This window comes from Patagioenas fasciata, chromosome Z, assembly GCF_037038585.1.
Source record: "Patagioenas fasciata isolate bPatFas1 chromosome Z, bPatFas1.hap1, whole genome shotgun sequence".
In the NCBI taxonomy this organism is placed as follows: Eukaryota; Metazoa; Chordata; class Aves; order Columbiformes; family Columbidae; genus Patagioenas; species Patagioenas fasciata.
In genome coordinates this window covers 59,183,295-59,199,255 of record NC_092560.1, presented here as the reverse complement: position 1 = coordinate 59,199,255, position 15,961 = coordinate 59,183,295, and the positions used below count along the sequence as shown (strand labels likewise).

At 38.2% G+C, this 15,961-nt stretch overlaps 1 protein-coding gene across 1 annotated transcript in view; it reads left to right on the top strand.

Moving 5' to 3' along the window:
* The first annotated feature begins 286 nt into the window (after positions 1-286).
* The window catches only part of NDUFS4 (NADH:ubiquinone oxidoreductase subunit S4), a 47,327-nt gene continuing 31,652 nt past the window's right edge, over positions 287-15,961 (top strand). The window contains exon 1 of the mRNA XM_065861082.2: positions 287-444. Coding sequence (XP_065717154.1) covers positions 359-444 — 86 coding nt within the window. The 5' untranslated portion in view covers positions 287-358. The remainder of the gene's footprint in view (positions 445-15,961) is intronic.

Genomic DNA, 15,961 nt, shown 5'->3' with positions numbered 1-15,961 from the left:
ACGGTGAGGCCGCTGGGGCCCGCGCCGTCCCTCTCGGGAGCTCGTCCTCTGCCATCGAGATGGTGGCGTCACGCACGAAGCTGCCACAAAACGTGCAGCTGGGGCGGCTGTGCCCCAAACGTCCGCACGGCTCCTCCACGAGGCTCCGTCCGTCAGGCCTGATCGTCCCCAGCACTAGCCATGGGGTGCCAGCAGCCCCAACCCGCTCGCCATGGCTCCATGACTCCATGGCACCCTCTCCCCCGCCCTGCCCACCCCTCCCGATCCCTCTTTCCGCCCTCGCCTTCGCGTTTCCTGTCTGGGCGGAGGAGGTTTGGCCCTGCGACGCCGCCGTCTCCCAGCGGCTGTGGCGAGCGTCATGGCGGCGGCTCTCTCAATGTCAGCGGCTCTGAGGCACCTTGTGGCGAGGAGTGGGGCCGCCGCGGCCCGCCTGTCGCCGGCCAGGTAACGGGCATTGCGGGCGCTCCGCCGGGCGGCACCACCGCAGCCAGGGGCTCGCCGGCGGCGGCCCGCAGGGGCGGCCGCTCTCCCGAGGAGGCTGACCCGGGCCTAGGGCTTCGCCGCGGCCGCCTTGGGCACTAGGCCGGAGGCACCGCGCAGGGCCCCGCCGCGAGCGGGGGCGGCTGGGCTGCCAGCGGGCGCCTGGCCGAGGCCTTCGTGCGCGGCTGTGCGTATTTGTCCGTGTCCGTCCTTGCTGTCTTCTTCGCAGGGACCGCCCGGCCGGTGGTGTCCTTGTGGCGCCCGGAGGTCGGGAGCTGGTTGGAACGGCAGAGGAACCCGGTGTGGTGGGCAGCACTTGCCCCGCTGCCAGGGAGAGGGCGGTGGCTTCATCCATCACCAGCACGGTGTTCCCAGAGATTTGCACTCTTGTGCCGTGTTCTGTACTCTTCAGGTTTTCTCTCTGTCCGCTCCCCAAGATCTCTTAATTTTTTTCATGGACTGTGTAGCTACTCTTACATTGATTCCTCGAAATGTTGGTGGAAATCGCTTTAAATTTTTTGGTCATACTTTGTTGTTTGTTCTTTTAATGCAGAGACCTGTGCTGAAACTCAGGTACTTGACCCAAACTCTAGTTGAAAACGTGTGTGTGTGTGTGTCTACTTCTGTGCATGTCACAGGACTTGTGTTTTTGTAAGACTCCCTTGTCATCAGGAGAAATAAAATATAGTTCAGTGCCATTTACCAGGATTTGGAGAATTTGTTTTCCCATGCTACTTAAATCTTTACGTATTAGCACACATACAAGATATACTTGGTAATTTTAAGAAATCTGTGGGGTTTTTATGCATATGTGTGTACATAAACAGACAGAAAGCTATATATACATACATCTACAGAGGAAGAACAACTGTGGCCATACTATTTTTTCTGATTTTCTATGGTTTGACTGTATCATTGGCTGTTGCTGCTTCCTCCCACTTAAAGTGGCACCTGTGAGGATTAATCCTTAGTCTCACAAAAATACTTTGGATTTGTCAAAATGAATTTAGGAATTCTTCTATGCTTATGCAGAAATTTATTTTTCATGTTTGCTTGTTTCTGCTCTTCTTTTAGTCATCTCTGGTATTGACACAACTGTTGCCTGTGCTATGTGGTAAATTGGATCAGTCAACTGATTCAGGTTTAAAATAATTTTATTTGTTTCTTTTAAAGTTTTACTACTCTACCTTTTAAGCAGTTATGCCAGAACAAATAGCAGGATATAGCAGGCGTGGGAATGAACAGCATGGAAGTGTGAGGTAGGAACTCTTAAGTTGGCATTTCATCCAGGAAATTTCTTCTTTGAAACAGTGCCTGGGGTTCCTTCCTTGCCACAGAGGAAGACTGGAGAATTAGTGTCCCTTAATATTTTTAGTGAGAAGGAGTTTGGGGACATTTGCCTGAGAGGTACTGAAACTTATGTTTCATGTTCTGTAGGAGAGTGGCCTGATTATAAGTCTTCAGGTTTCTTGAAGAAGCAGGGAGAAGCACTGTGAATCTCTCTAAATACATCTTTGCAATCATTGCATGTTGGAAAAGTATGAATAAAATTTTCTTTGGAACAAGGGAAAAATATTTCAGAATAGGATCATTTGGGTAGTATGAAGGAGTAGTTAAGGCTGACATTCATTGCATAGTTTCTGTAAAGTAATTTATTTCCTTGATGAAGTAAGTACTGAAACATCTTTCCTCTTCTCAGTTACTGTTTTATACAAAAAATATTGTTAAGCAATCTCTACAGTCTCCTTGCTTGGAAGAGAGAATCAAAGAACATAATTACAGAAAAGGATTCCAGGCCCTAAATTTTAAGATGTCTTCCTGCAGCTCATAGTGAGGTAATAAGATTAGATAGAGTTGCATCGGAGAAAGTTTACCTTTTGCTTCTGTACTTTCTGTTGCTTCTTGAAAGCAGCTGTTTGTTTTGTTTTCCTGTGGAGATACCTTTGTATTTTACCTGGAAGCTTGGCAGTATAGAAGTCCTTTTTCTAGCTTTAGTATCTCACATCTTATTTTGTAAAAAAGGGGTGAAGGAACTTCCCTACCTCACAGAATTTTGAATGGTCTTATAGTACAAACCACTTAAGCTTATCTTCCAGTTATAATGACCAGCAACTATCCAAAAGCCTACTTCTTTGAGAAGCCAATGATTTGCGGCATATCTTGCAGTTGGATATACAAGTCCTACAATACTGCTTTCCTTTGAGAGAAGTATTTTGACAGATACAGTTTGGTGCAAGTAGCTTGTTACAACAAATTCTGAGTATATTTAAAGTATTTATCTCTATAATTTATTATTTGAATAATCTGTGTATTTGTCAATCTGTAGAAAGAGTGTACTATACCAGTATGCTGGATGTGTGTCTTAAAGTAAATACAGGTGTTAGAATTGCTAACAATAGATGTTAACATTGTTTTTAGGAGATGACTGAAGAAGAAACTGGAATTGTTAACTCTGAGGGCATTTGAATGATTCTTTTGTCACTTCAGCACTGTGCTTTTGTTTGTGCAGGTTCAGAATAAGGTTTGCTTGAGCCTGGTACGACTTGATTAAATTACAGTTTCGTGTTATTTGCCTAAACTAGGTTATGAGAATGATATAGCTTATTGTTTGAGCGCTGATCATATATAGCTTATTGTTTGAGTCTTCAAGCAGCAGTTTAATTTGCAGTGTTTTTTGCACATTTTTGGATGTGAAACTTCTGCTAGTTCTCCAGTTTTCAGAACTTCGATTGCAGAATTATATAGCCGACCTCTGATTCTGAAAACAATTCTCAGGATCACTTTCCAGTAGTCACAAGTGAAACTGTATTCAGGTTTCCATGAGTTATATTTTCTTCTTATAAATATTATGACATCTTCTAAAACAAAGATTGAATTTTTAGTACATGTTAAAACACTTCAAAGAATGCATGCCCCAAACTGCTTGATGATTCTGAACTGCTTGCTGGTAACACAACAAGGAAATAAGTGTTTAGTCTGAAGTTAAGAGAACATGCAGCGACATTCCTCATATCTTTAGAAAGTTCTGTGTGCCTAGTTTAAATGTTTGAATCACTGAAGCAGTGGTTACTGAGACCATCATTATTCTGTCTGGTGATGAGCCTGATAGACCATCAGCAGGTGGCTTAAGACAGAATGTAAAAGTGCCTCCTTTGCAGAGATCACAGATTTGAAGCTTTCATGCTGCTCTCAGGGTTTCAGGAGCTTGAAATTATGTTGAACATGCGCTTCTGAGTTTGACCTTTTCAGGAAGAAAGATGTATGTTGTTCATCTGTCTTGCTAATTACTTCAAATTTTACCTCTTGGTTATCTGCAGCCAAAATTTGATTAAAGAGTATAATTTAAATAATAGAGTTACATTTCTTTATGTTTGATATGAGTTGGAAGAAAGCAGAGGAGGGACTCTTTAAATGTCTTTGTCTTGGGAAAGATTGCACTGTCTCCTTGCATTGGAAAATATGAGTAGGTGGAGCTGGCAAGAGAAAACTTACAGCAAATTTCTACTGGAGTGGGAATCACCTGTTTGTTTCAAAACTATATAGTATTTCAGAGAGTCCCTTTATTTGACAAGGCATTGCAGTCAGGATACAAAGATACTAATTTCTGTTGCGGAAACAGAATATTTTGTGTGTGTAGGTGTAATACCTGGCCACACAGTCCCTCCATTTCATGGTAATGGATTGTGGCACTTTTCAGTGATCAGTGGATGATTCTTTGAAATGTATTACCTTCCTCTTCAAAACGTATTACCTTCCTCTGGTAATTCTGTTGTAAAGACTATAGGCACAATAGCAAATATTTTGCTAGTTCACTATAAATTGATACCTGAGCTTATGAAAGCAAAGAATTATGAATATTTGTGTAGTTAAAAGCCTGTTTTCAATTTATGCTATTTGCTTAAGAGAATGAGGAAACCTGGAATGCCATTTAAATGTTATTCATTGGTTATTGTATACATAAGCAATCTTCCTCTTCAGTAAAAAGAGGGGGAAGCCATTTTTGTGGGAAAATAGAGGAATTTTAAAAGATAGGAAATGAAACACGTTTATTCTAAATTGCTCTTTCAGGAATAATAGAAAAAAATGTTTGTTGTTTTTTGTTTTTTCTCCACGATAACTAGTTTACTCTTTTTTGTTATTGTGGTGTAGTTTGGTTGGTCAGTTTGTTTGTGTGTTTGTTTTCTTCAAAATAGTGTTGGCTTTTTTTGTTGCATGTTCATACTAAGCCATATGTTAAAATAGGGTTTAGTAGACTTCCAGGATCTAGATCAGAGAGCTGCACAAAGATACACAAAGCATCTGGTTAATTGAAGCACTATTTAGCCAGTGTTAGTTCTAGCCAATGTGAAATTTTTTTGTCCAATTTGGAGTGAAAGCATGTTGTAGCTGTTATATTACTTATTATTTCATCCAGCTGTAATGCGTATCTGTTACTTATTCTCATATACTGTGCAGGATAATGTATGCATGGTGTTGTCAGGTTCAGACACATCAGTAGCTTTGGTTTTTATTAGTAAAAAAAATAGTTCTGCAGCATTTAACTTCATAAGAGTAAATTCCAATGGCTAACTGCATCTTCAAACAGTACCTTGAATAGAATTTCAATGTAAGACTGGGGAAAATGTTCTTTGAGGTCTTGCTGTTGCTGTAAAAGTGGTGTTTATACATAGTTTAATTTTGGTCATTCATAGAGGAAAAGACCTTTAAAGATAAATATTTAACTGGAATTTTTAGTTTTATCTTAAAATATATATATATATTAATATATATTAATGCAAATCAGAGAAAGGACACTGAATCAGACTGTCTCACAACACAATAACACAATTCTAAACTGAAACATGGAATACAACTCCAGGGAGTTTTTTGGTCATTTAATTGTGGTGACATGGAGGTTTGGAGCAGGTTCAAGGTGAAAGTTGTGGAGAGACAAATGGGACATAGCTAGGAGAAAAAAAGATGAAAAACACTGCAGTTTGTACACTTCATGAGCATAAGTTTAAAAACTACTCCAGGCAGTAGTGAGCGTTTGTCTGATCGTGCAGACAGCCTGAAGCAGTAGTTTGGGAGAAGTAGATGTTCCATGTTTTTAAGTGTATAATTCATTTTAAACCCATTCTCTTTCACTCTGTCCACACTGTTCAGATAATGGTTGTGTAGATAAAAGAGGGTCCAGCAGCCAAGTCTTGCGTATTCACTGCAAATGAAAGCATCATCAGTGGTTATTTTTAATAGTTACGTGTCCTTTGATGAAGATCTGAAGTCTGCCTCTTCTGAAGGAAGGCCATCTTTCTCATCAGTTGTGCGTGCTTTCAGGGGGAGGAGATTTCTGACAAGTTGGATGACTTGAGTCCTTTTGCAGTACTTTGTGTGGGATTGCAAAGTTGCTAATGCATTACTTGATTCTGTTGTGTAAGAGTTGATGGGACAACAACATACTGTCTTATTTCTGACTGGTGTATTGTTCATAGATAGGCACCTGTATTATGAGGCCAGAGTGGCTCTGGTGAACCAGAATGGTGTTTTGGATTTCCTACTTTTGGCTTCTCTGTTTGGCATTATGGGAAGTAGGGTGTAGGAAAGCTCCCTGTTTCCTTTACAATGGAAAAAGGAAGTTTTGGAAAGCCCTCCTGAAGGAAACATGTTGGATGTAATGAAACATTAGAGCAGTAGGATGTTGTCAAAGTGAATAATTCTGTCACAGATTAAGAGAAATTTAAAAAGTGAAAAATACTATGTATCAGTTAGTTTAGCCTTATTCTAATGAACATCTTGTCTCCTAGTGAGCTAAGATCAAGATCATTCTTGTTCTTAAAGTTGTATGGGATTCCCATAATATTTCATAAAGTTCAGGTACTTTGAGTATTGGTCTAGGTGAGGAAGAGAAGGGTAGAAAGATGTGAAAGTAAGAAGGGCAGAAGGGGAAAAGAGATTGGGAGAGGCGACGTTTGAGAATGAGGGCAAAGGAGAAATGTGTTCTGGAAATGGCTGTTTTTCTAATGTAATTATGGAGAAGTAAGTACAGCAGGCATTATGGCAGCAAAATTTTCCTGATGAAGCTTCTTAAATTGCTATTCATTATTAGCCATATAGCCTGGAGTGATGTATTTTAATTACATTTGGTTCCTTCACTTTTGGAATTAGAAACCAAAAGGGGGAGGAATTACAGCCTTTTCAGCAAGAGAGGCTTTAATAGAGGCAAGCAGACAAATATTTAAGGTATGTTTGTGTTAAAAGACAACTAGTAAATAAGCAGTGTGCTTGCTTCTGCACTAAAACAGCTGAAAGCTTTTCTTACCAGCTCTGTGGCAACTACCTATTGTGGGCTTAGAAATGCAGGTCACTTGCCTAAAATTTGGCATGTACTTAAAAAAAATTGTTACATGCTAGAATAACTTTTTCCCTAAATCTTCTGATCTGAGAACCTAATAATCTTCTCTGTACTCCTAAGATGTGAAGAGCAGTGGAGTTCTGACAAAAAACCCAAAAGCTCACCAAAACAAACACCGAAACAAAAAAGTATTGGAGGGTAGGATGTGACTTTTGTTTGCCCTATGATCCTGAAGACTTAACACTTTCCTTCAGGGACAAAAATATTAAAAATAGGTACTGACACTGTGTTTGAAAATGACACTTTATTATCAAAACAAAACCTCTTTTTTTTTTTTTTAAGGGAAAAGTCATTTCATATTGGTATTTCCTAGTACCAAATATTTGGTATCTCGAAGTTTAAGAGAAGTGCATTTTTAGAACTTGTTACAATAACTTCAAGCACATTTTTTCGTCAAATAAATAAAGAAATTGAGAGAAAGATTATGAAATACCATATGGATACATGGAGAAAAAGAATTTGAATGTCAGCTGTCAATAGATAGAATTTCAAATATATGTTAACAAAATAATAGAATTTGCTTCAGTGGTGGTGGTTTAACATATACTGTTCAGCAGGTTTAACTCAAACTGGAAAAACTATTTTTATTGTTTCAAAAATGACCTTGATGTTACCTTAATGTAGGTTTGAGCGTTATGACTCAATTAACCTTGTTATTCCATTATACATCTCAACTTCATGCAATATTTATATATGATTGGAAAAGCCCAGAAGACAGTTGGGTTGGGTTGTGTTTCTGATTGATAGGAACTGTCACTTTCAAAGCTGTTCTTCACAAAAACAGGCACTATCAAAATGCACCAGTGAGATTCAGAAGTTGACTTCCAAAACGCAAAGTAACTTGAGAATCTAATTCGTGCCATCTACCTCGATAACATGCTGCTTTGGCCTTTCACTCACAACTAGACACAAGCAAATCTGACACTTTTTTTTCTTTTGAGGAAATAGATGCAAATCACATCAACAGTAGGAATTATTAGACCAATGTGTAGCTCTCAGTGTATTAGACCAGTGTGGTAGGTCTTCCCTGTGGCACTGTGGGAAGTCTTGCCTATTGTAAAGAACATGTTGATGAATAGGTAGGATGGAAACACTAATTACAGCTAATGTGGTTCATATTTTTAGCTTTATCTGTATTCTCAATTTTGAATGTTTCTTTTGCCGACATCTATGTATAACTTATTCTATGGGCAAATCATCTACTTCTGGTAATAATTTCTCATAATCCCCAATCTTGTGGCCTTTTTTTTTTTTTTTTTAGAAAAGGAACTTGTGAACTTTAAACATGCTTGAAAACAGTGTTAAGCATAAGCTAAATTTCTGGAGGTACAAAGGCAGTGGGGCTATTTAATTCTGTCTGGGACTTACACATAGTGTTGTTCGTAGTTATGTTTTATGCAGTTCTTTGTGATGCAGGAAAATACCTGTTCTTAAGCTTGTGCAATTTCGTTCTTTGAGAGTGAACCATGTCTGTTTGCATTTTGCTTTCATTACCATAAGGCCTGAAATTATTTTTTCATTGTTTTGAGAAAAAATAGAAATTAAGGATATCCTACCCTACCAGGCAGCTGTTGATTTTTCTGCTGTTGGCCAAATTGTCTGTCATAGATGAAGCTATTGTAAGAGATCAAAGTGCTGAGATTTTGATGATTTTTTTTTTTTTTTTTTGGTAAGAGTTTGATTCTGAGTGTGTTACAATGTACATCTCCAGAAGTCTTAAGATCATATTCTTTATTGTTTTCAATAAAAGATATTGTTAAACTAGCAGGAGGCAAGCTTCTTTACCTTCTTTATAATGCATATTTCCCCATTTCTTAAGAAATTAATGGCATATTTCTGAGTTTCAAAGTGCAGCTGTTCCTCCTGGCAGTATAACAGTTATGTTTAGATACCATTTTGTTAACAAGACACTTGCTAGCTGCAGTAATTTGTGTCTGTCTTAATCTTCCTTTGACCTGTGACTGATGTTGAGGAAGTAAATTAACTTTTTACTCAACTAGACAGACTGTAGGCAGCTTCAGAATGTGTGTGGGCAAACAATTCTGGCAGCTGCTTGTTCTTGGAGTATTAACATGGATGGTTTCATAAACAGCTTCTATTCATTATTCTTTAAAAATCAGGTCTGATGTATTTTATATAAAGTATTTGAAGACCTGTATTTTATGAATGCATACTCTGTATGTAAATACTTCTTCTGATGTTGCCATATGCTATCAGTCTAATGAAGTAATGTTCTTCTAAATGCAAGTAATGCTGTTTCTATTGAAGTCTAAACCAGAATTTTTTTTGCAGTGAACTTTTTCATCTTTCCTATTTATTTCAGTGGTTTTAAGCAGAGATTTTTATGGATATCGCATCTGTTGTCAATAATGTGCAGAAGTACCATCTTTCATTATAAAACCAGAGATATATTTTTTGGCTGTTTAAAGACCCAAGAATAAACAAGTGGCTTAGTACTTTCAGTAGGGCCACTATATTTTAAATAAAGGAAAAAAGCACAGAGCTCTTCCTGCAGTAGCTTTAGCTGTTCTGTCATGTATTCAAGGAGTACTTGTATGTGCCGTTTGAGTTACCTGAAGGGGAATTGCAGTGTGATATGATCTGCAGCAGTGATATTTTGTCATATGTCAGTGTTGATTGTCCCTACCTGAGAAAGAGTCAAATAATCTGAATGTTGTTGTCTGAACTGGAATTCAAGAATAATGTTTGCATTTGAATCATCAGTTTCACCTGAAGGGTTTATTCCGCTTTAGAAAAGAGTGAGCAGTCTCCAGGCTAGCGGTCTCCTTTCAGAGAGCTAATAGCTGCTCAAATGGTAAGAGTAGAAAAGAGATAAGCCAAAGGAAAGAGGAGGAGGTCTGTGTATGAGTACAAGAGAACACACTAATAGGGTAGCGGATGAAGTTGTTTTTATTCTCAAAGGTGAGTTCTCCAAAATGCTTGTAAAATGTGTTTACATTAATAAATAGTAAATGGAAAGAAAATGAAGAAAGATAATTACAGAACAACAAGACACTTCCTTTAAAAGTCAGCTTCATTTAAGTAGCTTGGCAGTTTCATTATATTACTCTTGTAATACACAATAACTTATCTTTCATCAGTTTAAAGAATTGTTGTCGAAAGGCTGCAAGTACTGATACACTACTCTCTAGAAGAAAGGACTTTTTTTTTTTTTTAAGTAGTGCCATGCAATTGTTACTTACGTTTTCATGTAGAGTAGTAGTTAAAGTTTTGATGTGATAACTTTTTAAAAACTTCTCTTGGAGACACTTGCATAGGTTGCTTACATTGCAGCCAACTGTTTATTATGAGCCAAAGACAGATGTGTATTGTACAAGCTGATTAATGACACTGGTGCCTACAACAAAAAAAGTGTGGTTTGTATATTTTTAAAAAGAGATAAGATTTAAAATTTGTCATGATAGAGGGACTACATAAAAATTAAGTCCTGTGCGTTGGTTGCAAAGTAATGAAGCTGAAAAACAAGTGCAAATATATTGCATACACTGGAAAAAAAGGAATTTCATAGGAATTAATGACTTGGCAGACTGTCAGGGAGCAGCAAAGGCTGGTTGCTCCTGAAGGTAAGGCAAGGTGGAAGCTAAAGGTGATCAGAGCTGGGACACTGCCCTCACTGGCCAAGGCACAGTCCCACAGCATCTGTACATGAGGAGAGCTGGGTGATGGTAATAGGGTCCATCGGCAGTCCCAGACACAGCAGAGTCATGAGTGAGGTCCAGGGTCTGTCTGGGGAGTCCACTCAGAAGCAAAGGGAACCAGAGAGGTTTGGAAACAAGCTGCAACATGTATCTGAAGTCCGTCTAGGCTGTGAAGTCTGTACAGGACTGGAGTCATACTGCAGCTTGGGTGAGGGGCTTAGCTGGGCTCAGAGACAGGAGCCAGAGCCAGGCCTAGAGGGGAGTGCACTTAATGATGTCACTCAGGCAAGCACTGAAGCCCCAGAGCTGAGTTTAAATGGAATTCAAAGGCCACAGGCGGGGTCTATTCCTGGAGGCCCTGGTTGGGGCTGGTCATGGCCATTAAGACCTGTTAGTGCCCTTTGGGTTCTGATGTGTGGTCTGACAGAGATTGTCTTCAGACTGTTAATATTAGAGCACAAGCTTACTTCAAAACTCAAATTATATTCTTGCCTGTATGATGGCACCATTGGTGTGTCTTCTCTGCAACAGGCAAAGATTTATTGAAATACCATGGGGATTGTTCCACTTAGAGGTGAGTGAAAAGGAGGTTGGAAGTATGTCAACAAAGGAATGATGTGGACAGGCAGAAGAAATAAAAAATAGGTTGTGGTGTGATTAAGTTGTGTGATATAATGGAGACTATCTAAGGTACCAGATAAGAGTAGAATGGCGATAGTTCAAAGAGGAGTTGAAGACAAAAGCTTGATGTCAGGAAGGAAATTCAAGAGTAAGGTAGCTGAGACAAGATAAAGTTGACAAAGCAATGGTGAAATAAACTCAGACACAATAATATTAGCTAGATTCTGCATTTCTCATCTTAAACAACAGCTGACAGCATACAGTTCTGAAAAGTGACCTGCTTCTATATGTCACATTCAATTTCTGTCACTAACTGGCTTTTATGAAGTAATACAAACATAAATTAATAGATAGCTCTTAAATACATTTTTTCATAGCTGCCCAACAATTCAGCCTTACTGCTCAAATCACTTCATTGACTTTCATGAACGCTTGTAAACCAAGATGTCGTTTTCCAGTAGCACTTTAAAGGATTCTTTTTTGTATTATAGTTTAGTTCAGTAGTTTACAGTTCAAATGTTTGAGGGCATTAAATAAGAAAGAAGTTGCATTTATTTATGTGCCATGTTTTACAGACATTGCTATTACAGTAGATTATTAGAATAAATATTATTCAAGCCTCTAAGTGCAGTCAAATAGAAAGGCTAAATCAGGAGGAAAGGATAGGAATGAAATACAGGCCAGTACTATGCCATAAACCAGTTTGCAAACACAGAGGAATATTTGCTCTTTTTTGTTGTTTAATTTTACATGATTCAAAGGCTCTTGTTCAAAATGCATAAGCTTCCCTAAGAGAGAGGTGGGTTGTGGAACATTAGTTTCATTCCTCTCGGGTTTGGAATTAAACCCTTTGACTTTTGTTGTTGTTACTATAAAGAGAGCACAGTTTTTAGTTATTGTCTAGTTGTATGAATGCCTGAATGTGTATGTGTGGGGAGACATTTGACATTTAGAAAGCCCAAACAGCAAATATGTCACCTGTGTATTTTGTCTTATGCCTTACATAACTTTTCCATCTTCTGTTTTAACTTGATTAGGCTTTCTAGCTAGATAACATAAAGTTCAGTTGGAAGTTGATATGAACTGTGCAGCATTTTTGGTATTGTTTGCCTTTTGGCTGACTTGCCTACAAGAGGTTTCCACTACTCCATTGGGAACCTGCTGTTCTCAGATTGTGATCTGAGGTTAATTTCTAAGATTAGGTCTTCTGGTTTGGAGAGTAGCGTGTAATGAAATTGCTGATCAGCAACTGTACAGATGGCAGTAGTTCAGAGCTCCTGTCACCTGACAGCAGCTGACCGTCTTATAAATTATGTATTTATATGCTGTTAAAGTAGTGTACCAGATCTCCTTTCATAATGAGTTATATGATTTCTACTACAGAAATATGTAATTTGGGGTCATTTCATTTGTAACTTGTTAAGCCCCTCTCTAAAATTGTTTCTAGTCTGCTGCAATCTGAGAGAGGCCACTGTCATTCTTTAGTTACATGCATATGAGGATCTAGAAGCACTGGTGTGGCTTTGTTCAGAAGTTTAGTTGCAAATAATGACTGAGTTTATGTCCAAGCACATCAAGAAACTGTCTGGTATCAGCCTGGGATTTGCAGAGGGCTGTTTCAGTATGGACAGCCCTCACTTGTCAGTGTGCTGACTTGAACCCAAGCTAGCTCTGTGGTTTTTTGCCTCAACTATTCTTCAGCTCAAGTTGTTTTCATTGTGTGTATGCTTGTGCCATGCATGTACCCACCTAATTAATGCTACTATTATACAAAACATCATGCTCAAAAGCACAGTGGAGACACCTGTGTAGCTCTGCAGGGGTAAGTTGGGCATGCTTGAAGGGTTTTGCTGCTCTTCGTTATGTGCCTGGTGGTGTCAGCTCAATTAGCTGGCTAGAGAGCAGCTCGAATGGACCCTCTTAGAATCAAGGCTTGGCATTAAGTCAAAGCTAGCTTTTCTGCTTCCTTGTTGACTCTTAGAAAGCTGTTTAAAGGGCAGAAACTGATGGTGGGCAACTTGGAGCTCACTTTTCTCCTGAGGACTTAACTGGAGTGTCAGGAATGGCTATAGTGCTCTGGTCCTATGATAGCTATGGAAGGACTGTGGCTGCGCTGGCATAGTGCTGTTGTACCTTGATTGCCTGTAGATATGTTAATAGCATTTTCCTGTCAGTAGAACCTAAAATAACCAAAATTTGATTGTTTTCTACTTAATAAAGTATTTACTACTTGAAAATTTAATTCATCTAATATTTCTAAGGGTAGGTGAACTTGACATTTAGCTTTGAACATGCACACTAACTTAAAAAACACAAGTCAAATCCTTAAAGTTGTTTTCATGTTCTGTGATTTATATGACCATTGTTCTTTCTCATAATTCAGATTTACCTAGCAGAAAAGCACAGTAAGTTCCTGCCTTGTTTTCCAAGTATACACCTGGAAATAGATACATACCATGCATATGAACTTTTTAGCAGTAGAAGTAGTATTTATATATTTCTATTTCAATTCTGATATTTTTGCCACTTTAAGTAGAAATTTCAGTAGTTTAGATTAAATAAATTGGTATTCCTTTCATCTATTCAGAAGCATAGTTTACTGTGTTTATAATTGAACATCATTTTGTTGGCAAAGGAAAAAAATATAGTGTGCCAGTATTCTCTGAGAATGTAACTATTTATAAATGAGGAACTTGCTTTTCCTCCAAACCCAAAAGTTAGTCATGCAGCTCATAGTACAAAATAGAACTACATGATCTCCACGGGCAGTGTTTGGCATTATATTCTGTATTTTGCTTATAATGGGATGTAATAAGAATAATAAATGTGTCCTAGTAAAAGTAAAACTAAAATGCCATTGCCACTGTTAAGTCTTTACCACTTCAGTTACAATAGCGAATCTAACACCACTCTATTTAAGTTCATCTCTCACAAGTTCAACGTTATTCGCTGTCTTTATAAAAATGCATTATATTGGGCCTGAATACTGTGATCTGTACTGTATTTGACATAGTATAACAAGCAGTCATTAATGTCTGTATTCTGTATGGGAGAATATTATACTGATTTGGTTTTAGTCTGCTTAATTGCAGTGGGTGAGTATGTTGAAGTTCTGAGCTGGCAATGTTTCCATGTTCTTTTTGTTCAGAATTTAATGTCTTTATGGTGACTGTATGCTATGAAGCTTATATTATTCCTGATAAATATTAAAAAAGGTTGGTTTTCTAAGAGTGATTTATCTGTTCAATGGATATATGCATATATGTGTATTCACACCTACTGATGCCCTCCTGGGTCATTCAGTATAAGAATACTTAAAACACCCTTTAGAGTTACTTCTTAATGAGTGCCTTCAATTTTCATGAGGCACGTGAGGTCTTCTTGAAGAGTTTGCTTCATCTTTGTGTTGTGGTCTGATTACCTGTGCTGTGATATCTGGTTTTCTTTAACAGATCTCCAAGAGTTGACCAAAAGGGGGTGCTAAGAGATCAAACAGTCAGAGCCTTTTTTGTGCAATGAATTAAATCTCAACTACTGAATTAGATCAAGTAAATACAGGTTTTCATATCTGGGTGTTGTGTAACATGCCGGTCACAGCATTGCTCTTCATGGAAGGCGAATTCATGCCTTGTAAATATGGCTGCTTCTCACCTTCCACTAGGCATGTGGGGGATTCTTCATGACATTTCTAGAGGCTTTGTTGAATTTTAGAGATAAAATACAGATACCCAAAGCTACCAAGATGAATGTTCAAGTCAGATACCTTAATATCCTTCATCTTGATATCACAAAAGACTGTAGCTGTCCATTGCTTTAATGTTTGGTTTCTCTAGTTCAACAGAACTGGTTAATGCATGAACAGAGCTGGGGCCTCTAATGTAAGAAAGGAAGAGACTTAAATATGTCCTCTGAAACAAGGAACTCTGCTACATCCTTATCCCACAGCAGGATAAGATGGTCAAGAGACCTGATACTGATGTGAATATTGTAATGAAGACTGGAGAACTTCCACTGGCTTCTCAATGGACTCCTCCGTTTGTGTAGCAGAGATGTGGAACCCATTTGTGAGTTTGCTGGAACAACAGATGACAGTGGAAGGGGAGTAAACACTTCTCATGGAAGACACATAGATGATCACAGCATTTGTATTTCCAGGATACGTGATACGTATAGAAATTTTTGAACTGTACAGATTTACATTTTCTCTAGTAGTCATCATTAATTCATTCTGCATTACCAAGCTAATGTAAGAGTATTTTTACAATTATTTAATAAGAAGACCATGTAGTCTAGTCTTTGCCAAATTTCTACTCATTTCTTTACGGAGTATAAAAGACTTGTAGATTTACTGTGAGACTCTAAAATAATAAATCGTAGCCCTAACCCCATCGAGATGCAATATTCATGTCTATAAAGCCTCTCTAAAGAACTGTGGAAGAAAAAGTGACATTAACGTTTTAAAAATTCCTAACACTAAAACCCAGATATATCAGTAAAGTCTAATGTTTTATAACAGATGTTAAAGCAGAGTTCATACTGAGGCTGGACCATGATCAAATTTATGGTATGCACAAAATTTTATTGTCCAAAGTTACATTTTAAGTTAACTGTAGAAATTAGTATAATGAAATTATAATAGATGATAGAAATGATTTAATGGTAAGAATGTAAAATTATTATACAGGATCATATAGATCAAGTTTAAGGAATTTAAATGCCCAACACAGTGGCACAAGTTAGGGAGAAAATACCACTTTCATAATTGTAAACCAAATGACAATTCGAGTGATGGTCTGTGTAGCCAGAGGAG